Source organism: Accipiter gentilis, chromosome 4 (assembly GCF_929443795.1).
Source record: "Accipiter gentilis chromosome 4, bAccGen1.1, whole genome shotgun sequence".
Lineage (NCBI taxonomy): Eukaryota > Metazoa > Chordata > Aves > Accipitriformes > Accipitridae > Astur > Astur gentilis.
Window position 1 is genome coordinate 10,180,888 of NC_064883.1, and position 25,780 is coordinate 10,206,667.

At 49.8% G+C, this 25,780-nt stretch overlaps 4 protein-coding genes across 4 annotated transcripts; all 4 read left to right on the forward strand.

Annotated features, from left to right (window-relative positions):
• Positions 1–365: 365 nt before the first annotated feature.
• HOXA9 (homeobox A9) lies at positions 366–2,781 on the forward strand. The gene is made up of 2 exons (XM_049799045.1): positions 366–927; positions 2,098–2,781. Exons 1-2 carry the CDS (start codon positions 366–368, stop codon positions 2,334–2,336), a joined length of 801 nt encoding a protein of 266 aa, XP_049655002.1. The 3' UTR covers positions 2,337–2,781.
• A 6,586-nt stretch (positions 2,782–9,367) lies between these two features.
• On the forward strand, positions 9,368–11,980 carry HOXA7 (homeobox A7). The gene is made up of 2 exons (XM_049799047.1): positions 9,368–9,835; positions 10,928–11,980. Exons 1-2 carry the CDS (start codon positions 9,460–9,462, stop codon positions 11,209–11,211), a joined length of 660 nt encoding a protein of 219 aa, XP_049655004.1. The 5' UTR covers positions 9,368–9,459; the 3' UTR covers positions 11,212–11,980.
• A 6,525-nt stretch (positions 11,981–18,505) lies between these two features.
• On the forward strand, positions 18,506–21,035 carry HOXA6 (homeobox A6). The gene is made up of 2 exons (XM_049799046.1): positions 18,506–19,021; positions 20,461–21,035. Exons 1-2 carry the CDS (start codon positions 18,586–18,588, stop codon positions 20,718–20,720), a joined length of 696 nt encoding a protein of 231 aa, XP_049655003.1. The 5' UTR covers positions 18,506–18,585; the 3' UTR covers positions 20,721–21,035.
• Positions 21,036–22,880: 1,845 nt separating this feature from the next.
• On the forward strand, positions 22,881–25,540 carry HOXA5 (homeobox A5). The gene is made up of 2 exons (XM_049799044.1): positions 22,881–23,481; positions 24,488–25,540. The coding sequence occupies exons 1-2, from the start codon at positions 22,920–22,922 to the stop codon at positions 24,736–24,738; spliced, it is 813 nt and encodes a 270-aa protein (XP_049655001.1). The 5' UTR covers positions 22,881–22,919; the 3' UTR covers positions 24,739–25,540.
• Positions 25,541–25,780: the final 240 nt, after the last annotated feature.

Genomic DNA, 25,780 nt, shown 5'->3' on the forward strand with positions numbered 1-25,780 from the left:
GAGGACAGAGAGAGAGAGAGAGAGAGAGAGAAAGAGGGAAGGGGGGGCCGTAATACGGAATCTGATCTTTTAATCTCAGTTGGCCGCAATTAAAACAAACCCCGCCGTATAACTCAAATATCCCTTTGCATAAAAACATATGGCCTCGCTATAAAAATTATGGCTGGAAAACACTGACCCATTAATAGCCCGCGGACTGATTTATACTTTATTGTTCTGCTCCCCCGCCACGTGACCGGGGCAGCCAATGGGCGCCCGGGCTGCCCTCAACTTATTACTGACTCTACTTCTCCGCCAGCACCAAGTTGTTACGTGAAACCCGCAGCCCCGAACCGCGGCGGGTCCGCCGCCCGCGCCCGCCCGCCATGTCGGCTCCCGGGACCCTCAGCAATTACTACGTGGACTCCTTTCTGGTGCCGGAGGGGGACGAGCTGGCGGCGCCCCGCTACGCCCCCGCCCCGCTGGGGCCGCCGCCGCCGCCGCCGCCGCCGCGGCCGGCGGCGCTGGCCGAGCACCCCGAGCTGGCCCCCTGCAGCTTCCAGCCCAAGGCGCCCGTCTTCGGCCCCCCCTGGAGCCCCGCGCACCCCGCCGGCGCCAGCGGCGTCCCCGCCGTCTACCACCCCTACGCGCACCACCAGGCGCCCGTGGCACCGCCCGACGGCAGGTACATGCGTTCGTGGCTTGAGCCTGTGCCGGGCTCCTTGTCTTTCCCCGGGTTACCTACCGGCAGGCATTACGGCATTAAACCTGAACCGCTGGCGGCCAGAAGGGCTGACTGTACCACGTTTGACACTCACACTTTGTCTCTCTCTGATTATGCTTGTGGTTCTCCTCCAGTTGATAGGGATAAGCAAAGCCACGAAGGCGCATTCTCTGAAAGCAATGGAGAAAGTGAGGCAAACGGAGAGAAACCGCAGATCGATCCAAGTAAGTGGCACTGCGAGGGTAATGGACTTCAGGGCGCTGCGCCGGCCGCGGGGAGGTGTCGAGGCGCTGGGGCTAATTACGCGGCCGAGCACCGGCTGCTGCCGCCGCCGCCGCCGCCGCTCCAGCTCGCCGGGGTCTGCGATCTGCAGAAGCAGCGGCTGCCTTTCGCAGGCTCGAGCGGCGTCTAGGACGGCTCGGGCTTTCCAGGCTGAAAAGAAAACAAAAACCCACCCTACAACCGCAACTTAAGCAAAAACATCCCCATCCCCACCCCCCCCCCCCCCCAAAAAAAAAAAAAAAAAAAAAAAAAAAAAAAAGGCAAAAGACGCCCGCCCCCGCCACCCCAGCACACTCGGCAGGACGTGCTCGCATCCTCCTGCCCCGCCGTGCTCCCCCGCGTGGGCCAACGCCGGGGAGGGAGAGGGTGCCTAGAAAGCATTGGATGTGAATCTGATCTTTTTGAGACGGCTCGCAGGCCAGGGCGGCTGTTGGGGGGCTGAAAGCAGAAACCTCGCCGTTGACTTGGTCCCCCCCTCCTCCCCCCTTCGTCTCCTCGGTGGAAAACCCCGGGCTGGATGCTCCCAGGGCTGCAGGACTGGTGGCAGAGCTCCTCGGGATTGCTATCGCGATTAACGCCGTGCGAATAAGGGTCCTAAGCGGGCGAGGGTTTAATTATGCCAGCTGTAGACTGACTAGCCAGCTCTCTGGGTCTTGCCAGCGATGACACGGGAGAAGGTCGAAATTAAAAAGTGAAACAATTTCGATGACATGTTGGTCTGGCTGGTCGCTCCCCGGGCTGGCAGTCTTGGGGGGGGGGGGGAGGTGGGATGTGGGGAGGCCAGGAAGGAGGGAGGGAGCTAGCAGAGAGCGAGAGAGAGGAGGAGGAGGAGGAGGAAGTATTTTAAAATTGCATCCTACAAACAATAAAAAAGGCGAGGGGAGGCGGGGGCGGCGGGGCTTTGCCGCGTGTGGTTGCGTGTGACCTCTCCATGTGTCTGTATTTTGGAGCCCATTGTGCCTCACAATCCTCCGTGCCTGGGGGAATGAGAGGCACGTCCTAAACCCTAATATCAGGACCCCTACGCGGCTGGTCCTGCGTGGATCCCCCTCCTCAGCCCCCTCCTTCCCCCCCGCCCCGAGCCTGAACTTCTCCTGTTGTTTTCGTTGTAGATAACCCAGCTGCAAACTGGCTCCATGCAAGGTCCACCAGGAAAAAGCGATGCCCTTACACCAAGCATCAGACGCTGGAACTGGAGAAGGAGTTTCTGTTCAATATGTATCTCACTAGGGACCGTAGATATGAGGTGGCCAGACTCCTCAATTTAACTGAGAGACAAGTGAAAATCTGGTTTCAGAACAGGAGGATGAAAATGAAGAAAATCAACAAAGATCGAGCGAAGGACGAATGATGGCGACGCGCGGGTTAAATTGAAAATGCATAAAGTAAAAAAAAAAAAGAAAGAAAAAAAAAGAAAAACGTTAAAAACAAACAAAAAATCCTCCCCTCGAGCCCTGCCATGCAATGCGTCTGGGTCCAGGCCTCATTTTTTTCCCATGGCAAATTCTGATTATGATTGTACCTTGATTGTCACAGTGGCCAGTTTGCCAGGAGAGGTACAGTAAGACTTTTAATTTTCTAACAGGAAAGAAAAAGGGGGCATTAGCACGAAAAGGCTGTTTAGCTGGCTTGTATAAATCTACCTGTTTCTTCACTTAAGGAAAGAAAAAAGAAAAAAAAAAAAAAGAAAAAAACTACCTTTTCATAATGCACAACTATTTACGGACTGTATAGTTTAGTCTACGTAGTTAATTTTATTCGCTCTTTGCGCGGCAGAGAGATCTCTGCCTTAATACTTGAACACTGTGTTTTATTGTGGTAATTATGTTTGTGACTCAATTTATGTGCTTGGGTGCTGTACCGGATGTAATGGTGTAAGCTAGAATTCAATTTGAACTCAGGTTGTTTATTATAAAAATTGCATAGAGTATAGCTCTGTAGTGTATTAAGTCTTTTCTGTATAATTAGACAGTTAACCTTTGATTGTAAAATATATATTATATATATATCCCAACGCAAAAAAAAAAAAAAAAAAAAAAAAAAAAAAGTAGGAAAAAAGTTTGTCCGGGATGTCTGGGAATTATGGTTCTCGAAATATTGAAGCAAGTAATTTTAGTATGCACAGTTGATATATATATAGTACTGTCTTTGTCGGTTGTATATATAATCTATATATTAAAAAAAAAAAAGTAAATAAACAGACTAGCTTAAATATTGTTTTTGCACCAGTGAGCAGTTATCAGATTTCGGAGCTATACATATATGTGAAAAGGGTAACTACCTATGGTTTACGTTTTAATTTTAATCGAATGATTTGATGGTTATTGTAATGAAGGTTAATTTTATTGATAATAAATTATACACTATAAAAACCTACATTTGGTTATTGTAAATTTGTATCGATTTAAAAAAATAAATCTGGGAAGTTATGTTGATGCAGAACGTACACTGTCTATTTTGAAATAGTTACCTCATGGCCTACTGACCAAATCGTTGTGTTGAAATGATATTTAACTTTTTGCCAAATAAAATATATTGATTCTTTTATGTTTTGTGATGATTTAAGATTATTAAGGAGGGGTTCTTCCACGGCACACCGAATCTCACCAGCAGACATGGCAGGGCTAGGGCAGCTGCGGAGACGAGGCGCGTAGCAGTAGTATCTCTGAGCCAAGGCGAACCCACGGCTCTGCAAGCGCAGCCCCCAGGTGATGAAAAATTGGGCTTATTTTCCTCCAAAATGGGCAGATTCAGGTCCCAAATGCCATTGCTTCGCTGAGAGGAGGGACGGCTCCCCACTCCCGGACATAATTTGGAAAGCTGGCGCTTAGCAGTGCGAGGAGGGAGCCCCTTCGGATGGCAGCGGGGGCACACGCCCGAGTTCACGCGGTTTTAATAAATTCGCCTGGCGGGGCGGGGGGGGGTCGAGGACCAAACCAAAATGTCCGACGTTCTTTAGTGCGGACAATAATGTAAATCAGCTCAGACAGCGACATTTAGGCTGAGATGGTTAATTAGCCTGTACCAGAAAATGTCCAGCACTAAGTGTGCTTCAACAAGCTCTGTGAGAAGGCTCGCCTTACCAGCGCGTTCATTTTAAATTCCCTTCTGGAGATAATTGCGCATGCAAAATATGTTATTTCAAACGTCACCCATTTTTTTCCTTCCCTTGCCTGCACGTTTGGGATTTTTTTTTTTTTTTTCCCTTTTAAATGTCCCGTGGCAAATAAAAGCAACCCGTTGCATTTTATTAGCGCCTCAGATTATAAATGTATGTATAGATAGATATAGATACAGATAAAATTTTACTGACAATTATGGTAGAATTTATGGTGTCAATTTTACTCGCTGATTTAGCCGAAGGAAAGAGGTGGGCTGGCAGCAGGCTAGAGCGGAGAAGACAAAATAGGATTTATTTTTAAAAATCAGAAAGAAGGTTTCTTTGGAGTGGAAGATTTCCACACACACACACACCCCCAATGCACCCACCCCTCCCCCGCCGCCCCAAGCCAAACCAAGCTCAGCAACAAAAGAAAATAGCGAAGTCTGTGAGCTTGCTGAAATTTACCCTTGTTTTGGGCGGACATCTTACTGCTCAGAGTAGATATCCTCCATAATATGAGCCGCCGCACGCTTCTGCGCCACACCGACCCTTGTTTGCAAGCATGTCGAATAATAATAAAAGCCTCCTTGTTTTACGAAGGTACACTTACACACATATATATGTATTTAAAGCAAAATAAGACGGAACACACTTATGGTCTTGGCAGAAGTTGTTGTTAGGAAAATTCAGAGCCATACAGTGCAATAAAAGAAAATGACTGCTGTAACCGTTTATGGGGTGTAAAACGCTGCAGGGCTAAAGACAAAACTTAGGGAGCCGGCAAGAAGTTTACAGATGTGCAGAACTGCGGGAGGAAAAAAAAAAAAAAAAAAAAAAAAAAAAAAAAAAAAAAAAAAAAAAAAAAAAAAAAAAAAGGGAGAAAATCCGGGGTAAGATTTGATGAGTTCTAATTAGCAAAAGGGAGCTCGTTCTGGTGTGCACACACACAAAAAGCCCCTAATTGATCCCTGAGCCAGTATTTGGGGATGCTGGGACGCCCTCTGTTGTTGCAGACAGAGGCAACTTCAAAGAATCAGCATTAAGAGTGTGTAATAAATGACGGGTCTGCAAACTGTCTGGAATTCGGCTCTTAATGAGTTTACAACTGTCCAGCCACAATTAAGATTTTCTACAAAAGCCTTTTCATTTGTTTTGTCTGGCTGTTTTAGATAAAGCGGGCGAGCGGAAATAACAACCTTTTATTGGCCTTCCCCTGCTTAAACCCAGGCTGGGAGGTGGACATTTATCTTCCCGTGCGCTGGCGGGCAGAGGCGCTGGCTCCGCGGGGCCGGCGCGGCGGGGCGGCGGCGGCGGCGGGGGCGGCGGCGGCGGCGGTGGCGGCCGGGCGCCGGCAGGTGGCGCTGTGCGCCCGCGAAAGAGCGCGCGCCCGCCCGCCATCAAGCGCTCGGCCGCCTCCCCGAAAGCTCCTAAAATGTCGACTTTATGGGAGCAGAAGTGGGGCTGGGACCGCTGGTTTTAACAAAGGCCGATAGGCCCGAGGGGGGGGGGGGGGGTGTTGCCCCCTTATCCCGGGCGTACGGTGAGGGGTGCCCCGCTGCCAGCGGGCGCCGTTAGGGTGGCGTTTCCCGCCTGGCCGCGCTCGGTGCTCCCGTGGCAAAAGTAGAGCTCGCTCTTCACCGACGACGTACCCTGCGTTTGTTATTCTCAAAACACCGAGTCACCTAGCAGCTCAAAGAGACGGATGGGGCCCGGGCACCGAACTGCCCGCTCCTCCTTCCCTTGCCCCAAATCTTCGCCCTTCCCTGGCGAGGCTCTGAGCCTGCGAGCGGGCTGTCCTCATCTCCCGAAGGGCTGGTGAGAAATGCAATGTTTGGAGGAAAGGGGGGGATTGCAGGCTCCGGACAGGATGGAAGAGGCTCTCCCCGGATCGGCCCGGCAGGAGAGCCCCCGAAGAGCTTCACCCGAAGAGCGGGGGGCGAAGCGGGGGGGTTTCCAGTGCCCTTCTCCGCCCCGCGTAGCTGGAGACGCAGCCGGGCGGGGGAACGGCAGCGCCGCAAATCTCTCGTTTGAAAATTATTTACCGGCGAGTGAAATTCCCCAACAGCTGTCTTTGGTACAAATAAAAAGCCCTGCTCGCGTCCCCAGCAATTTCGGCTCTGTGGGACCCGTTGTAATTCTATGATACAGATGCGAGCAGGCTGATGCTCTGCAAACTTGACGTGTCTCTCAAAGTCATTCTTAACTTCTCCTCGCCTTCTATTTTGATTTCCTCGAGTCGTTTGCGTATTTTTTTTCGTTTTGCTTTTGTTGGCTTTCGCGTCTCGAGAATGAGGCTGAGAGGGGAATTGTGGAGTGTTTTCAGATGGCACTTGCCAAAAGAGAGGGGGGAAAAGTCATTGGAAGGAAATAAAGGCAGGAGGAAAGGAAGCATAAAATGAGGGCTGAAGTATGAACGGTGTATTTTTCAAGTTTAAGCCAGACAAATAAACAAATCGCTGCACAGTACTCCGTAACAGAACTACTTTCTCGGCGTTTTATTTACATTTCCTTAAATCAAAGCCAGTCTCTCTCTATCGAAATTCAGCATCGGGAAGGAATGTCAGCGCTGAGCTATTTTTTCCACGCACTGTTTCAAAGATTCAATTCTTTCTAGGGATAAAGAGTAACAGCCACTCCCCGCTTTCTAGCAAGAGCCTTCCTATCAAATGTTTGTCTACAATGGCGTTGCTAAACTTATGATGATTAATTATTTTTTTTCCTTGGGCAGTAAAATTATATTGAAATTAAAAAGTGTTTATGCGTCGTCATCCTAAGTAATAACTTGGCACAGTACGCTCCATTATAATCGTGGATAAATTACGGCGCGAACAGTTTCCAAAACAAGAAAATCTTCTCTAGTATGAACCACATCAAGATACTGCTTAATACACAAGCCATAATCATGTAGTGCTCCCAGGTCGCTTATAACTTATGAGCACCGTTTTATCACTACCTTTTACTTCCCGGAAAAGCTCAGAAGGCAAAGAGAGGTAGTCCAGAGCTCACACGAAAAAAATAAATGCAGTGAATCCCGCCTAGAGGATTATTTTTAAAGCGTGTGAGAATATTACGGTGACCGAAACCTTGCAATCTGCGCCCGTTCGCCGGTTCCTCGACTGGAAAAAAATACATTCAAATGAAAAGTGCATTATCAGGCGCGGGGATGCAGCCCGGTTTTGTGAGCGACAGAACGAGAGATTTCAGAGGCTGTTTCAGAGGCAGCCTTATGCCTAACACGCAGAGGATGGGGGAAATAAATAAGGTGGCCGGGACCCACGTCTGGGGGTCCTTTTAAGATTAATTCAGTGAAGACTTTTTGAGAAATCTTAAGGGTTGGCAGGGAAAAAAGCTGAAAGCAAAATATAAAATAATAATAATAATAAAAAAGGTGGCGGCAGTAAACACACACACGCAAAGGAAAATACATAAACGTGCAAATTGTACAGAATCAGAGAGCTCGAAATACAACCACCCAGCTAAGCTATTCGGTCCTACGCTATCCATATTTAAGTCTAGACATTGGTTATATTTGCTGTTTCTTTCTTCTTGCATCTTGGTATGTTGTCACCAGAGGAGCAATTTATTGGTCTAATGTCATCTACTTCAGCCTCTTTGATCTTCTTGGTCGTCGTCTTGTTTGCATCGCATTCGTTTAACTTCTTGGGCCTTTATTCCTTTCCAGCAGCCTCTTCTGCCGGCGTGTTCCCACATCGCGATTGCGACCGCAGGGATATTGTCTAATATTGGCGAATTGGAAGCAATAACCGAAGGGGGCTCTTTCGCCAGCTTCTCCCTTACGTCTGCGAATAACAACTGCGTTTTCGCTTACTTAGCGCTTGGCAAATATCTACATACAGCGGCCACATTTGCGTGCTCTGAAGCACCAATATCTCAGGGTTCTGGCTTTAGAGAATTTACTTGCTTCTGTCAGTAACCTACATTCATGGGGCTGCAATAACCGCGCATAAAGAGTCCCAAAGGGTGCGCGCGCGCGCGTGAGTGTGTGTGTGTGTGTGAGTGTGTGTGTGAGTGTGTGAGTGTGTGTGTGAGTGTGTGTGTGAGTGTGTGAGTGTGTGTGTGAGTGTGCGAGTGTGTGTGTGTGTTGGAGGTGTGCGGCGCGGGGGGGGGAGAGGGTGTCCCACGTTTACAAAACGTAAAGTTTAGGGTCCGTGCGAAATATCGCCGAGAACAATTTTAACTGGTGAGAAAGTCTTTGTACACGGGGCACCAAACTATAATTGAAAGGAGAATTTCCGGGGCAATTCCATTGTGCTCCTTCCAGTTTATGATGTGCAATACAGGCAGGCAGTAAAAGCTGTCTTTACCAGGACTCGCTGTCTGAGGGAAGGAAACTCATTTTACGATCCGTTTAAAGGAAGGGCACGGTGCAGCATCCTCAATGGAGAGCCATTCGCATTGTTGGGGAGCCCAGTGTTTAGAAAAGCAGCAACGCTCCCCGTCATCCGAGCGTACCGCTGCCGCCTCACGCTTAGGACGGTAAGGTAGGTAGGACGGAAAGGTGAAAGGGGCATTAAACGGGCGGCTGAGATTTGAAGCCATTTGCAGGCGATTTCTTCAAGGGGGGTGGGTTTATTTTGTGGTTTGTTTTTTTTTTTTTTTCTTTTCTTTTCTTTCGGAGACACTCAGAAAGTTGGGTCCTCGCTTCTTTTCCCCTCATTTTTGGTTCTCCCCCCCCACCACCACCACCACCAGGGAGAGTGACCGTGAATTTTTTTTTTTTTTCCTGGGGACGGGGACGGGGGACACGACGGACGGACACCGGCGGGTCTCACTCCGGGGGGCGCCTTCGTTCACAAGGCTCGGGCAGCCCTGCAGGGCCGGCGGGGGCCGGGAGTGGCGGGGGTAAACATCCCCCCCGCCCCCGCGCGCTTATTTTCCTCGCGGAAAAGCAACGCGAGGGTGACCAGCAGCCTCCTTGAAAGTTCATTTTTTATTTTCCTTCATTTTTCGCAACGCCCCCCCCCCCCCCCCTCCGCCCGAACGACCACATGGTGTGTGCGTGTGCGTGTGTGTCCGTGTCCCCACTCCCCGCGGCGGCGCCGTCGGGGGGCGAGGGGGCGGCGGCGGCGGCTGGAGGGCGCTGCCGGGCGCGGCGGCGGCGGCGGCGGCGGCGGCGGCGGCGTCCCCGGCCCGTCCATGGCCGGGCACCGGCGGGCCGCGGCCGGCACCACCTGTGAGGCGGGCGGGGATTGGCGGGCGGCGTCATATGACCGGTCACGTGCTCGAGGCAGCTCAGTCCAAAAGAAAATGGGGTTTGGTGTAAATCTGGGGGTGTAATGTTATCATATATCACGCTACCTCGTAAAACCGACACTGAAGCCTGCCGGACAACAAATCACAGGTCAAAATTATGAGCTCTTCGTATTATGTGAATGCGCTTTTTAGCAAATATACGGCGGGGGCTTCTCTTTTCCAAAATGCAGAGCCTACTTCTTGCTCCTTTGCAAGCAACTCCCAGAGAAGCGGCTATGGACCAGGCGCGGGTGCCTTCGCCTCCTCCATGCCCGGCTTGTACAATGTGAACAGTACCATATATCAAAGCCCGTTCTCTTCCGGATACAGCCTGGGCTCTGATGCCTACAACCTGCATTGTTCCTCTTTTGATCAGAACATTCCCGTCCTCTGCAATGAGCTAACCAAACCCAGCTGTGAGAAAGCGGAGGAAAGCAACCTGCACAACCAGGCTGAGCCTAATTTCCGGATATACCCCTGGATGAGGTCTTCAGGTAGGGGCGAGCGGAGAGGGCTCGGAGCCGTGGCAGCCAGGCAAAGCGTGTCGCCAGAATTACTGTCAGCACAGCCTTTATGGTTTTAATTATAGCCGAGGCGCCATTGCGTAGAAAGCCCGTGGCATTGTATGTAAATGAGTATCATAAAACTTTTTATTGCCCAATTAATGGGTTCTAGCCTCGTAAATTTATTTAACTCCATTTGCTATGGAATTTTAGCGTTGAGCTGATTTGCGCTGTTTGCTATAGAAATGTGGAGAGTTGGCTGCGGGCTCCCAGAGCCCCCACGGGTAAGCGTCTCCCCTGCCCTCTGCCGAAGTTGGGCAAAAAAAAAAAAAAAAATCCCGCTCGCTGGGGAAGGCGGAGGGGAGAGGGGCGTTCAGGAGCGGGGGACGGACTGCTGAGGACTTTGCCAGCCCACGTTGCCGAGACGTGCCACTTTTGTGTCCCCCCCCCCCCCCCTGCCCTTTCCACGGAGATAAGGATCTATAGAAATGTTCTAAACAGGAAAACGTGGCGGGAGGGAGGGGGGGTTCGGGGGGGGGGGGGGGCGCGGGGGGCGAGAGTGTGTGAAAAAGGAGAGCTCTCTTCTGGAGCTAAGTACGATGTATTGTTTACGATCCGGGCGGGGTGGGGTGGAGGGGTGGGGGGAGCCCCCGACATGAAAAATAAAATAAATACGGCCCAGCCTTCCAGCTTTTTATTTCCCCTTGCGAAACGCGAAAGTCTGGAAGGTTTTAGGGAAATACATGGCCTGGGGGGAAAGTTCCTCCTCCCAAAAGCAATTTCCTCCCCCACCTCCTCTCCTGAATGCTTTCTCTCCACTTTTTCTAGGTCTCGAGCAACTTAATTTTTGCCTTGCCTGAGCAGGGCAGGACGTGTGGCTGAAATGTCTTTGTTAGGGCAAAGTGGGGGGGCGGGTGGAAGTGAGAGAAGGGGATCATTCGCTCTCGCTCGACCGCTTTTTGTTTGTTTGTTCGTTTATTTTAAAATTATTATTATTATTTTTTAAAAAGCCCCCAAACTAAACTGAGAAAACTTTCCACCTCTATTCTTGCCTAACTCCTGGCCGTGTGTGCCTGCTTTCAGGTCCAGATAGAAAGCGAGGGCGCCAGACCTACACCCGCTACCAGACCCTGGAGCTGGAGAAGGAATTCCACTTCAATCGTTATCTGACTCGGCGGCGGAGGATAGAGATCGCCCATGCCCTCTGCCTGACGGAGAGGCAGATCAAAATCTGGTTCCAAAACCGGAGGATGAAGTGGAAGAAGGAGCACAAGGAGGAGAGCTCCAGCACCCCGGCTCCCAACGAGCCCACATCAGCAGCAGCCTCTGTCGAGAAAGTGGAAGAAGACGAGGAGGAGGAGGACTAAGGAGTCCCACTCAAGGAAGCGATCTCTTAGTATAATGTATGCACATGACAGTTGGAAAAGCTCCCTTTAAAAGAAAAAAAAAAAAAAAGAGAGAGACTCACTTTTTATTTAAAAAAAAAAAATCAGTTCCCTTTAATAATCATCTTGCAAGCGAGCGTTTGCAAACATGAAAACGTTTCTTGGGGTGGTTTTCCAGCCTTCTCTCCACTCTCTTGTACTCCCCAAACCCGCCCTGTGCCGAACCTTTCGGTGATATCTCCTAAGAGCATCCTACAATCATTTGTTTTTTCGTTTACCCAAACCTGGGTGGGTTTGTCCAGGGGACATTTCAGTGGGAGAAATGCTGCTTGCACAGATAGTAAACCGTGACCTTCCGAAGTAACTACCTGACTCAATAGTCCCAATCATGTGTAAAGGGGAAAGTGCATTAGGCTCATATTAAGAAAAACTACCTAATTTTGAATAAGTAGCTCTGCACTTCTCTTTTTTTCTTTTTTTTTTTTTTTTATTATTCTTATAAAAGTATCATAACTAACAGCTACACTAACAAAAGGTTAAACAGCAAGTAAGGGGGAAAAAAAAAAAAGATCTTCCACAAACCACTACAATCTACAGCAATGATTTGTACTACCTATTTTCCAGACTACCTATATATCTTGCTCCGCCTACCTATCTTCGAAAGTATACTGTATTTTAGTAGTCAAAAGAAGATAACATTACTAATGTGAATCGCTAAATGCTTTTAGAAATGTAAGTGTAGTCGTTCGAAAAGCACGCATCAATAGCTTTGGTATAGAATTTGGTACCGAAAAGGCTGAATATATTTAAATTTAAAATAATATATTTATTCCAAAGCAATTATAAATGAAAACCATATGCTGCAATGTATCTTTGTTCTCGATTCTTTACTATTCCGAGTGAGGAAGCAAACACACGCCAATATTGTACGAAGCGGTTTAATATCTCCCGTTGGCTTCTACCTTCGTCTGCCTCTGCTAAAGGCCGTTTTCTTCTTCTAGGCTGATCTTACTTAATATAGCGGAAAGTGTTCTTTGAAAAGTGAATCTAAATGACCATGTAACCACCTTTAAAAAATCCCTGTTTGTCCTGATTATCCGAACGTGTTAATATGTAATACCGTGACTTTTCCTACAATAGCAGATACTGTATATTTGAACGATTTTTTTTTTTGTCATTTATATTCGTCTTGGAGCTCATTTGTAAGATCATGTCATAAATTGGGAAGTATGTAATTAATTTGGAAACTTTGTAGCATGATGTACTGTTAAGAACTCTGTATAAATCCGTCTTGAAGGTTTGGCTAAAGTTTATTCAAAAATTGTATGTTACAATGTGTTTCGATGTGTTCGTTGTGAACATTTGGATATGCCGTGTAAGTATTGGAAGTGGAAAAAAAAATGTCTGTGAACTCTCTTTGGAAGTGATACCGTGTACAAGTATCTCCCACGATAAATGTGTTTTATGTTACACAGAAAATAAATATGCTTGTTGACAATGAATTGTGTTTCTTTATTAGAGAAACAGTTCGAAGGAAGCATCAAAAAATAATTTACACAGACAAATAAAGAAATTAGACCACATAAATCTTTTTTTTTTCTTTTTCCGTAATCATAAGGGGAAAAAATTTCCAAGGTGATGGATTGATAGGAATCAGTCAATTTCTCTATCTCCACTTTGTGATTTTTTTTTTTTTTTTCCTTAGCGCAGTTGATTAATAAAGCGGAAAGCCATCTTTATGGGAGGGCTTCCTTCCACCGTGTTCCCGTGTCCTCTTGCAATCATAACCCCAGTCCAGGCGGCTAGCGATCAAGCCGAAATCGCATGCAGTGAAATAATATTTTGTAATGAACATAAAGTGCCATGCGAAACTTTCAAGTGTAAATGATCTGGTCGGGTACGTGTGTAGTTTGTGCGTGCGGCTTTCGGGGGGCGGGGGGCATCGGAGTGACATTAAAAAGAGGAAAAGTCGCCCCGCTTTAGAAAAATGTATCATTTTTGCCAGGTACCACGTAATGTCAAGGAGATCTAATATTTTCCATCTTTTTAAAAAATTAAAAAAACCCCCAAAACCCAAACCCCAAAAAACACAAAGCACAAAAAAAAAAACAAAAAAACAAACCAAAAACCAAAAAACCAAAAAACACAAAACCCCAAACCCAAAAACCTCGCCCGAAATGTCCCTTTATTCGGCCGAGTAAATACAGGTAGAAGCAGAGCATCATTTGCGCAGAAGTTCCCTTTTTCTACTACACTCCATTCCTGGTCAACGTACTAATTGTAATTTTAATAAAATTAGTACAAACTCCAGGTCTTTTAAAAAACTCCAGGGCTGCCTCTGTGGTAAGATGGCGCCTCTCTAAGACCTGCCTCTTCTTAGTGATGAGGAAAAGGCCATAAATCCGTTGTTGTTTATGAAAATTTACAACTTTGCAATACAACTTTATGAGTTGTTCGGTTTTTCCATTGGTCGTTGTCGGTCATGTGGATGGTAACCGTGAACATGAACTTTTTTATAATTTCCCTTGCGAGAATAGAGCCGCATTCTTTTGCTGAGCTCTGTCCTGCTTCGGATCTCTCTGGCTTTCAATCCCCATTTCATTTGTTCTTTGTAAGGCAATAGTGAACAAAGTGTGCGGAGGTTCGGCATAAGCAGCCGCCTAGAACACAGATCCGGGATGGCAATTTCCAGTTCCCCCGCTGGAAGGTGTGGCATATTGGATTCAAAGCACTGGCGTGGCAGATTTTCAACTTGCAACCTGGCTAATTTCCTGCTTCTTCTGGCACCAAAAGGAGGGCGATTCGTCTCCTGTGCAGCCAAAGCGACAGCTGTCAAAGTCGCAGGGGCTCCTGTGAGCCAGAACCTAAAAGGTGAGAAATGTATATGACACTACCGTAAGCAGGGAAACATGGCTTAATACGTTTAAATATTAGACATGTGCAATTAAACCAAATGGAAATGTTACCGGCCAAAAATAGATGTGGCTGCAGCTCAGTTGATTTCGTCTTAACCAGTGCATGCAATAATATGCCTAAATAAAATGTCTACTTTCTACTATTTAGCAAGGAAGCCGTGGATTTTTTTTTTTTTTTTTTTTTTTTTTTTTTTTTTACGAAGTTTATTTCTGTTTGTATTTGCCAGGGGGTTGCTGTGACATTCAGGTTATTTTCTAAGAATTGAGGTTTACAGTATCAATCCGAGGGGATTTTTTTTTTTCCAGCGCGAGGGGAAAAAAAAAAAAATTAAACCCCCCAACATTAATTTATTTCGCAGCATTAACTTAAAGTTCATTTGTGGCCGCTGAAATGCAGATGTAGTTTATTTTTTACTATTTCAGGAAAAAAAAAAAAAAAAAAAAAAAACCACAAACCAAAAACCACCAGTCAGCACAAACGTCTCCTGGCTCCCCTGGTATGTCCAGGAGGAAGGTTATTTCTAGCCGGGGGGGAAACAGCGCGAATGTGGCTTTGATTTTCTTTATCAGATCAAGCGCTGCCTGCAAAATCCCCATGCCCCGCGCCGTGGGTCCCTCGGAACAGCGTTGTTCCCGGCGCTTTCCGGCGTGGGTAGCTTGCGCGCCCCGGCTGCGCGGGGTGGGCTCGGCGGCGAAACCGATTTCAGCGCCGGAGACGGAGCTTTTTTTCCACCCTTTCTCTTCTCGTTGTGACTGTTACGGTGCGGCGCTGGGGCGGGGGGAGCGGCGGCTGGCGGGCCGGTGCCCCCGCGGTGTGTGCCGGCGAGGCGGGGAGGGGGTGGGGGGGTGGGGGTGATGGGGTGGGGGGCAGCGGGGCCCCGGGGACGGTGCCCCCGAGACCCCCCGCCGCCGCCCGGCTTCGCTCCCGCCTCCTCATTGCGAATGAGCGGCTCGGAGCGCGTTAAGCGTTGGCCCCGGCTCTGGTTGTGCTGCCGGGCTGATAAAGCATTGCATTTGCATTGCATTGCGGTATCCGCCGGACTGGAGCTGCAGCGAGCGCCGGATTATTTATTGCGGGGCGGCGGGTGCTCAGTGCTGCCACGGCGTGGCGGAACGGCGGAGGCGGGCGCGGAGCGGCCCCCGCAGCCCCCGGGAAGGGCAGCGCTGGGAGCCTGCGCCGCTCGGGGCACCCCCCCAGAAAAGACACCCCCCACGCACCCGAAAAGGGGGAGGAAAAAAAAAAAAAAAAAAAAAAGAAAAAAGCGAAGAAAATAAATCCGGCCTACCTTTTTCTACGGGAGCATCCGAGCTCGCCCCCGGGCAAGATATTCCGGCAGGACGGGCTCTGCCCCCTCCCCTTCCCCTCCGCTTGTACCTCGGTGTGTGTCAACTGTAAAATATCACAGTGGGAGCTGGCTGGGGAGGACCCGCCCGCGTCCCCCGGCCAGGCTCCCCATACCCCGCCAGTCTAAACAACGGTTCGCCTTGCCCAAACTGTTTGGATTAGGAGCTATTAGTTAAAGGCTGATTTTGGTGACGCTGCCGAGCACTAGAAGGATTTGTAAGTGGTTTTATATAGGAGGAGAAGGAGGCTTTTAAGCTTAAGAGGGGAACTGGCCCCGCACCTGCATCCGAGGGTGGCTGGGGTTGCCGGCCGGGTGTTCGGCGGGAGGAGGAAGGCGAAGTGTTTGGTGGAGGAGGTGCTGAGGGTGCGGGGAATTCCGAAAACAAATAAAAGGCGGATGAAATACACGGGTATCGCAAAGTATGACCTTGTTGCGGTGGCAAAATGCAGCGGCTGGCTTTCTGCTTTCCGGGGCGGGGGGTTGGAGGGGGGGGCGGAATGGTGAAGGGAAACCTCTGCGAAATGTGTCCGGGCAGGGCATTTCCCCGGCAGAGCTGGGGGGTATCAGATTATTGTAATTCGGGGTTTTCTGGGGGTAGGGGGAGGAGCGGAGAGGACGCCTGAATGTGACCGAAGCGGAGATTGCAGTGCAGATTGTTTAGCTGTCACTGTAACTACTCTAACACGACCCAGCCAGGCAAACGTGCATGTTTCATTCCTTTTAATAGCGTGGGATCAACGAAGAAATGTTTTCGCTGCCTGCGGTCGGGCTTTCGACAGTTCAGTTTGGACGCGAACAATAACTTGAAAAAGAGGAAAGAAACAAAAAGAAAAAGAGAGGAAAAAAGAAATCAGTCTGTAACCGATGCTATAAAATGTAAATATAACTAAGCCTGGTGCGATGTTTTTATTTTGCTCTCTGTGTGATGGATTCAAACAAAAGACCGTCTGGCCACAACTTTTTAAAGTAAGGCCGGTGGGTTTCGCTTACCCCGAGTGTTCATTTTTCACGGTGCGTTTTCGTTCTGACCTATGTTGGCGAAAATCTGCTCTTTTCAAAACCTCTTTGTATTTAACGTGCTCTGTGCTTGTTTGCTGGCGTTCCCTCCTTTTAAACTCTATTCGCACTGAGTAAAACAAACTTTTTTCTGGAGAAGGCTGGCTTTCAAGAAATACACGTTTCTGAAATGACCTCCCAAAGCATGCAGCTAGCGAGCTGTAATTCTACCAGGTGTGTTTATGGATTAGCCGGGCTGAAGCGGTTAAGGAAGTTGGGGGGGGGGGGGGGGGGGAAATTTGGAGATTGGAGGCAATCAACATCTGAATGTGAAAGTCCAGCTGAGACTGTGAACAATACAGACTATTGTGGAGCGATGTTTTAACTCACTACTGTTTTATAGGTATCGTAATCTGCCCCCGGAAATGAGACAAATAGTCTCCCAACAACAACAAAACTCTCCTTTGAAAGCTACTTTAGGAAACGGGGCTCGTACGCATGTCACTTTCCGTCAGAGCGCGTTTAAAATTAGGCTATTCAATCTGTTGTAATGGGCACGGATTATGAGTAAACACAGCTCGGAACGAACAACCTCATGTTATCTCCAGGAGCTGCAGGGTTACGGCTGAATTAAAAGCTCCTCAGCGAATTTCATCAGCACTGTTACTGTCCGTGCCCTGGGCCAAGAATTATATTTCCGCTATAGGGTAACTGCCATGTTGAAAAATGAAGGTGGAAATGTTTGTTTCGTGTATTATTTTTTTTCCCCTCTTAAAGACACACATCCGCGTTCAATCAAATTATTCGGAGCAACAACGAAACCGATTGGCTTCTGCTGACTCATTAGCGGGGCTGTATTAATTAGGAATAGTCCTACTGGCTCGTTTTTGAATTTGAATTGTTTGATTCCCTCGGCTCGACTCTGGCGGGGGGGACCCGGGGAGAAGAGACACGTGGAACTTTCTCTGGGCTGCTCGGGGGGCTCCGGGAGCCCGCCCAGCCCTACCCGGGGCCTTCTGGGGCACTTGGTGCAAGGCGAAAATCCCCCCTCCCCAGAAGGCCACCGCTTCCTGCCCCAGCCACAACCTCCGCCTTAATTAGTGGGTGTTCATTAAGATACGAGACCTCTTCCACGCAGGACACATTAGCCTCTCTCACAAAAGCCGGGTTCGGCGCCGAGGCCGGCTCCCCGAGCTCCGAAGGGACGCCTCAGCGGAGGGGTGATTTCCGAAAAAAACCCCAAAAACCCCAACAACAAAACAAAAAAAAAAACCCAAAACAAAAAAAACCCCAAACCCCAACAAAAAAAACCAAACCCCAACAAAAAAAAACCCAAACAAAATCGCCTAAACCCCCCTGGATGCGGTTGTGGCATCGCGGTGGGAAAACGGAGAGAGGCCGGGCCGGGCCGCGCCCCCCCTCCCGGCGCTGCGCGGCCCTCCGCTCCCCCCTTTCACGTGCTCCCTCCGCTCCAAACTTTCCCCCCCCGCAGCACCCGCCGCCGCCGCCGCCACCTCCCTCCTCCTCCTCCTCCTCCTGCTCCTCCGCGGCCGCGCCGGGGGCTGCTGGCCCCCCCCGCCCGCGGGGTTGCGCGGCTCCCTCGGGGGCGACGCGCCTGTCGTGGGGCCGCCAACTTTTAAAGGAGCCCCCCCTCCCCCGTCCCCCCTGCAGCCGCGGGGGGGGGGGGTGGGGGGTGTCCCCCGTCCGCCGCTGTCGCGCTGCCCGCTCCTGCCGGGAATTATTACTATTCCTGTTATTACTGGGATATTTTTTCCTCCGGAGGGGCGGCGCCGCCCCGGGGGCGCGGCCGGTCCCCGCGGCGCGGCGCGGCGTTGCGCGGCGTTGCGCGGCGCGGGGCTGCGCGGGGCGGCGCGGCGGGGCCGGGGCTGCCGGTAAGTTGGCGGCGCGGTGGCGGCGGCCCCGGGGGAGCGGGCGCCGCGCGCGCTCCCATTGGCCGCCCCGCCGTCAGCTGCTCCTATTTTCTGCTGTCGCTTTTGGCGCTCGGCCATCCAGAAACAAACCACTTCGATGACTCCTAATAGTTATCGCCAGATGTACTAATACACAACAAATCACGGTCCGGGAGAGGGGGAGAGCAAATGAGTTCCTATTTCGTGAATCCCACTTTCCCGGGGAGCCTGCCCGGGGGCCAGGACTCTTTCCTCGGGCAGATCCCCCTTTACCCGGCGGGCTACGATGCTCTCAGGCATTTTCCGGCTTCGTACGGGGCAAGCAGCCTGCAGGACAAGACTTACACCTCACCTTGTTTCTACCAACAGTCCAACACGGTCATTGCTTGCAATCGGGCTTCCTATGAGTACGGAGCCTCTTGTTTTTATTCGGACAAGGAAATTAGTAGCGCCTCTCCCTCCGGCAGCGGCAAACAGAGGGGGCCCGGGGACTACCTGCACTTTTCTCCCGACCAACAGTACAAATCCAGCGGCGTGCAAGCCAAAATTGTAAATGACGAAGGCACCGACCGGAAGTACACGAGCCCTGTTTACCCCTGGATGCAGCGGATGAACTCCTGCGCTGGTAAGGCATTTCGATGCAATCGGGGGTGGGGGGGTGGGCGAGGAAGGAAAAGTTTCTTTCCCCAGGATTTTTTTTTTTTTTTTTTTTTTTTTTTTTTTTTTTTTTTGGTTCTTAGATAAAGTCCAGACTGCCGGAGAGACGCGGTTCCTGCAGGGCAGTGCGTAACACGAAACCTTCCCAGGTTATTTTAGACCTGGCACGTTGGCACCCTGGGAACGGTGGCCGAGAGCCCAGCTTGTGGGTTCACTGGCGAAAGTTACCGGGGAATCCTTAAGAAGCAGGCAAAAAAAAAAAAAAAAAAAAGGAGAAAAACCCCAGCAGAGCAGTTTTCCCACTCTCCTAAAGCCACCTCAAAGCCTCTGCTCTGCTTCTTCATTGTCACAGAGCGATGCAGGGAATATGCCCTCTGTACGGGGGATCCAATGCATTTGTGGCACATTCCTCCTCGCCCCCCTCCCCCAGCTCATTAGCCTGTGAGTATTGGATATTGAGAGCACGTTTCTAGGGCCGTGGGCGCACTTCCATGGCATCGGGGATTTTCGCTGACTTACGAGTGAACTTCACGTAATTGAACTATTCTGTCCAGGAGTGGTGCTGGGGGCGGGGGGACACGCGGTTGTGTTGGGGTGGCACTTCTTTTTAATAATCCCATATTAAGACGTTTGCTTCCAAGGTCTGCTAACGACTCCTCTCCTCTCCCCCTCCTCCCGAGTTTATGTTTGCCGGACTGTGGGTCGCATTTCTTTTTCGGAAAGTTAAACTTTTAGCAAGACCATTCTGACGCTGCTTTGCATTCGAAGGCAATAAATTCCGGAGCAAATGGCAAAGGCTATTCTATGATCTTTAGCTGATGTCTATAATTATAGTTAAATTACAGACCCTCTGTAGTCACAGCCATGGCAATAGAACGTGTTTGTGTCAACGCACCCGCATATGCGTGCACACACACACGCACACACACACGCGTGCAGCTCCCCGGATCGCACACGTGTGTGTGCGCGTGTGTGAGCGTGTGTGTGAGCGTGTGTGTGCGTGTGTGCGCGCGTGTGTGTGCGTGTGTGCGCGCAGAGGCTCTCAGCACGCCGAGGGCAGACACTGCTCAGCGATTCACACGGGTGCTACCTACTCCGCTTTCCCTAGGTCCACCTTAAAACCTCTTCGTCCCCCAGTTACCCCACCACCGTAAGCACGCTGCACATCCGCATTTACAGCTGGTCAGGCAGGAGAAAAGGAAAAGAGGGACACACACACACACACACACAAAAAAGCCTCCAGGAAACCAGAGCAGGCTCCCCCCCCCCCGCCCCTTCCCCCCCCCCCCCCCCCCCCCCCATCCCGTGATTGTGCCTGCAAAAAGAGGCAGAATATACTAACCGCTCTTTCTGGTCTGAAATCACTGGGCCCTGTCCAATGCGATCGTTTTGTCTTTACTTCTACAGGTACAGTATATGGAACTCATGGGAGACGAGGGAGGCAAACTTACACCAGATACCAAACGCTAGAGTTAGAGAAGGAATTTCATTTTAACAGATACTTAACCCGAAGACGACGTATTGAGATTGCAAACGCTCTCTGCCTTACTGAACGCCAGATTAAAATATGGTTTCAAAACAGGCGGATGAAATGGAAAAAGGAAAACAAATTCATAAATTCCACACAGCCCAGCAGCGAAGAAACAGAGGAAAAGTCAGGGGAGTAGAACCACGTTTAATAAACGCTACCAGGCCTTTCCTTAGCGCTTACTATTACTATTATTATTTACCTTGTGTTCCTTCTGCTACAAAAATCCTATAGGTTTGTCACAGTCTATTAATTCCCCAAAGGCTTGGTTAAAAGATGTACATTTGCAATCATCTGTGGCTTGCTTTAATATATGTGGAAGTCCTAGCTTTCGAGCTACAGGCATGTATGTATATAACCACCTTTCCAAAGCATAGATGGTGTTGCTTAAAGTGTTAGAGAAATGGCCCAGATTTTTAAATATTTGAGGTGAGCATCTGTGTGTGGGTGAGTGTCCCTGGCGTGCCTGTGTGAGAAGAGATAAGCGAGTGATTTTTATTTTATTTTATTTTTTTAATTAGGAAGGTTCGTATTGTAGAAATATGAGAGATTTTAGAAAATCCTGGGTTTATGTTTTTGCTAACTCCCGCTACGTCGGGCCGTCTCATTATGCTGTGTTTGGGAGCTTACAGTCTGCAGGGGAGAAAAAAAAGTTTTACGCATGTAAAAGATATTTAAATAGCAAAAAGAGGAAAAATCCTTTTAAAAAATCGTTGTATAAAACCCCGGGTATAAACTTGCAGTTAAAACGAAGATGAATTGCAGGGAGATTTTTTAAATGCCGCTGAACTGCTTAATCTGCACTACTAGTATTAAAGTAAAAACTCGGCGTTAAACTTCAGGGGAAGCGAGGGAAGAGGTTTTGGAGCGGGTGAATTTCTGTGGTCCCCGTTGAGCTTACACTGAGGTTTCAGTGAGCTCAGCTCTACACTGAAGGGGCTTTGAATTATGGAGTACATTTCTTGGGGCTTGGGTCGATCTTTCTTTTTTTTTTTTTTTTCTTTTCTTTTCTTTTTTTTTTTTTTTTTTTTTTTTAATATTAAAAGAACAGTGTCTGTCACATTAACTCGGGGATCTTCTTCCCCGCTTTTGTGGTATCTTAATTCACATTCGCATTTCTTAGCACTGGAAAAAAAATAAATAGATACTCTAAAGGAAAGTAGCTGCCAAAAAATGCTTCCACTTCGAGTTCTTTATAAGTAAAATAAGCGCAGCGAAAATATTGATTAATATATACGTTCTGTCTCTCTGTATTATATTGTGTGTGCGTGAGTGTGCGTGTGAAGCTGTGTACAAATACACTTGTATACGCATCCAGGCTCTTTTGTTCGGAAGGCAGCGCATTTTGGGCTACCGCGCTAGAGATTTTAAAAGCCAAATCTGGAAAATACTAATGCAAAATGGCTACCGCCGCCTTTAGAGTTTTGTTGTTTTGGGTTTTTGTCCGAGAGGCGGAAAAATAACGGCGGCCGTGAAGCCGCCTGGAATTTGACCCCCTAGCTGGGCAAACGCTGCACGATATTTATCTTTCCTAGGTACCTGCCACTTCACATCGGCAGGACCCGGGTGCCTCTCGAAACCTCCGGCACGGGAAGAAGGCGGGGGGGGGGGGGGTGGTGGTGGAAATTACATGTGCATATATATATATATATGCATATGTATACACGTAGAAGGGGCACAAGCGTGGCCGGCGTGCGAGGATGGGTCACGCAGGATGTGTGACCTGGCGCGAATGAGCCTCGCTCGGAGGAGAAAGCGGGCACAAAGCGGAGCGCTGGCTGCACGCAAGGCTCCCCGGCGGCCGCGGCGGGGGAGCGAGCCCCGCCGGCCCGGCGGCCTGGCCGCTCGCTCCCGGGGCCGCCGACGGCGACGGGCGCGGCGGCGGCGCGCCCGCTCCGCGCCTCGCCTCGCCTCGCCTCGCCGCGCCGCGCCGCGCAGCTCCGCGCCGCTCCGCGCCGCCGTCGGGGGCCGTCACCCCGGGCCGACCCCGCGGAGCCGCCGACCATTCCCCGCGCCGCCAGCGGGTGGCGCTGGAGGCCGGCGGACGGGCGGGCGGCGGCGGCGGCGGCGCGCGGCGGCGGCGCGCCCCGGGCCGCCCGCGCCCTCCCAGCTCCCCCACCAGTGCACGAGTTTACCTCTAGAGGTCATCAGGCAGGATTTACGACTGGACAACAAAAGCACGTGATGTGAAGCCGTACCCCATATTTGGGTGCCTACGTAGGAGGGAACCAAGTACATGTCCCAGTCATTTCCATAATTCATCATAAATTGTGCAAGGGTGCTATAGACGCACAAAACGACCAAGAGCCACAAATCAAGCACACATATCAAAAAACAAATGAGCTCTTATTTTGTAAACTCATTTTGCGGTCGCTATCCAAATGGCCCGGACTACCAGTTACATAATTATGGAGATCACAGCTCGGTGAGCGAGCAATACAGGGACTCCGCCAGCATGCACTCCGGCAGGTACGGATACGGCTACAATGGCATGGACCTCAGCGTCGGGCGCTCTGCTTCCACCCACTTTGGTGCCAATGAGAGACCCCGCAGTTACCCGGCCAACACCACCTCTGCCTCGACAGAGCCCAGGTACAACCAGCCCGCGACGTCTTCCCACTCGCCTCCCCCTGACCCTCTGCCCTGCACCGCCGTGGCCGGTTCGCCTGTCAGCGAGAGTCACCACGGGGTGAAAAACTCCCTCGCCAACTCCACCAGCACTTCGTCCAATTCCAGCAGCAACACGCACATCAGCAGGGACGGGGTTGGCACCTCGTCTGGGACTGAGGAAGACACTCCAGCGAGCAGCGAGCAGGCAAGTGCCCCGACCGACCAAAGCACAGCCCAGCCTTCACAGCCCCAGATCTACCCCTGGATGCGAAAACTGCACATAAGTCATGGTAAAGCAAATACCCTCTTCTTTCTTTTATTTCTCTGGAGGAAAAGGAGGGTTTAATGTAAACCGGGTGGCTGCGCCGAGCAAGGTCGGGGAGAGGGGGAGAGGAGGGCGTGAGAGCGGGCAGCCTCCGCGCCCAGCGCAACTCTGCTCGCAGGGAAGCACGCTCCCTTCTCCGGGCGAGTCCCCCCCCCCCGAAAGCAAAAACCGCCCGGCCCCAAAAACACAGCCCGCCCGGCTCCCAGCGCCGGCCCCGGCGGGCAGCGGGGGAGCAGAAACCGCCTTCCCGAAGGGGGGATCGGGAGCAGAGGCTGCTCCCGGCTCTCCTCTGCGAGGGGGATCCTCCAGTGGGAACGGCGCGGCTGAGCCCATTTATTTTGCCGAGCCGTATTAAAAAGAGAATAGGAGAGGGCGAGGAGGGCAGTTTTCACTGCTGGGAAGCCGGGGGAGAGGTGGGGGGGGGGGGGGGAGGCGAGTCGCCCCAAACTCCGGGGAGAGGGCTTGAGGGGCGCGGGGAAGCGGAGCAACTTTCAGCCCCCTGTACCTGCCCTGCCCTCGCTGATGGGGGAGCAGCCGGGGGCTCGCTGCCTCCCAGAGCCTTCCCCAGTTCAGCCGTGGGAAAGGGCTGCACGCTTCAGCTTTGCTCTCCCAGCGCTCAAAACCCAGCTAACAGCAGAGGCATCCTCCAAACCAGCTTCTCTGGGGGAGGCGGGGGGGGGGGGGGGGGGGGGGGGGCGGGGGGAGAATCAGCCTTCCAAAAACAAGAAAAAAATCCAATTTAAAAAATCGAACCCCAAATCCAAGCGAAAACTTACCGAGATCACCAAATCCCCCTCCCCCAAGCCTTTCCTAAAAGGGGCTGGAGGGAGAAACTTGTTGAGCGTTTATCCAAACCAGAAACAAAACCAAGCAGGACTGAGAATAACGGTCCTGGTCGCTGGTAGCTGCAATAAGACACGAAGGCTCCGAGTGGCTGCTGAGAATCTAAATCATGTACTTTTCTCTTCCAGACAACATAGGGGGACCAGAAGGGAAAAGGGCTCGGACTGCTTACACCCGCTATCAGACCTTGGAGCTGGAAAAGGAATTTCACTTCAATAGATACCTGACCCGCAGAAGAAGGATTGAAATAGCACATGCTCTTTGCCTCTCAGAGAGACAAATAAAGATCTGGTTCCAAAACAGGAGAATGAAATGGAAAAAGGATAATAAGCTGAAAAGTATGAGCATGGCAGCTGCAGGAGGGGCATTCCGTCCCTAAGCGTTTGATCAATTAAAAGTACTGAGCAGTATTATCTGACCCTGCGTCTCATGTCAGTACTAAGTTGACTTTCTAAAACTTCCTTGTGTTACTTCTGTGAAGAAACCCTGTTCTTGTCGCCCTTATTCATCTTTTAATCATGAGCCTGTTTATTACCATTCTCTCGCGTGTATAAGTAGATCTGCTTTTATCGTACATTTCTTTGTCTTGAATGGCTTTGTCTTGAAAAAAATAATAGATGTTTTAACTTATTTATATGAAGCGAGCTGTGTTACTTGAAGTAACTGTTAAAACAAAACAAAACTGAACAAAAAAGGACAAAAAAAAAAAAAAAAAAAAAGAAGGTTAAAAAAAAAGGAGAGAGAGAAAGAAACCCTCCCCCGGTTTAGTACAAATGTTATGTGTTGCACTCAACCTGCTTAACTGTGCATGTGTGGTCAAGTGTTAATGTCTGTATAGCTCCAAGCTGTTAAAAATATTTTTATTCAAACTACCTATATAATTCCTGTGTAATTAATGCTGTTGTAGAGGTGAAATGATGAAATCAACTGAACTTGTCCTACGTGTAGTGAATAGTGAATCTGTGACGAAAACTGTGATTCCAAGCAGTATGTCCTTGCTGTGCCTTTGTATATGACTCTTTGCACGAACTCTTAGAAGTGGCTCTTATTAAGCGCAGCTTCTGTGATGTATGTTTTTTGTGAACAAAGTTACAAATATAGTCAAAGTCTGGCTGTTTGAGCAAACTGTGATCAGCTTTTTTTTTTTTTTTTTTTTTTGTATTTGTTTTTAAAAAAAAACTGACTGGAAATCAACAAAAAAAAAAAAAAATAAACTTTCTATTGTAAAGTTTTCGTGACCTGGTTTGTGCAAAGCAAGAAGTTGTGCTTCCTGATTTGCCTCTGAAAAAAATATTAACCCGTGCAGAGTTTTTAATAATATTTTACCTGGCTCCTGCTGCACGTTGCAAATGGTAGATGCTGCGATTGTCCGCTACCAGTATTTTTAATTGAAAGTTTGACCGTAAGTTCCTCCTTACTGG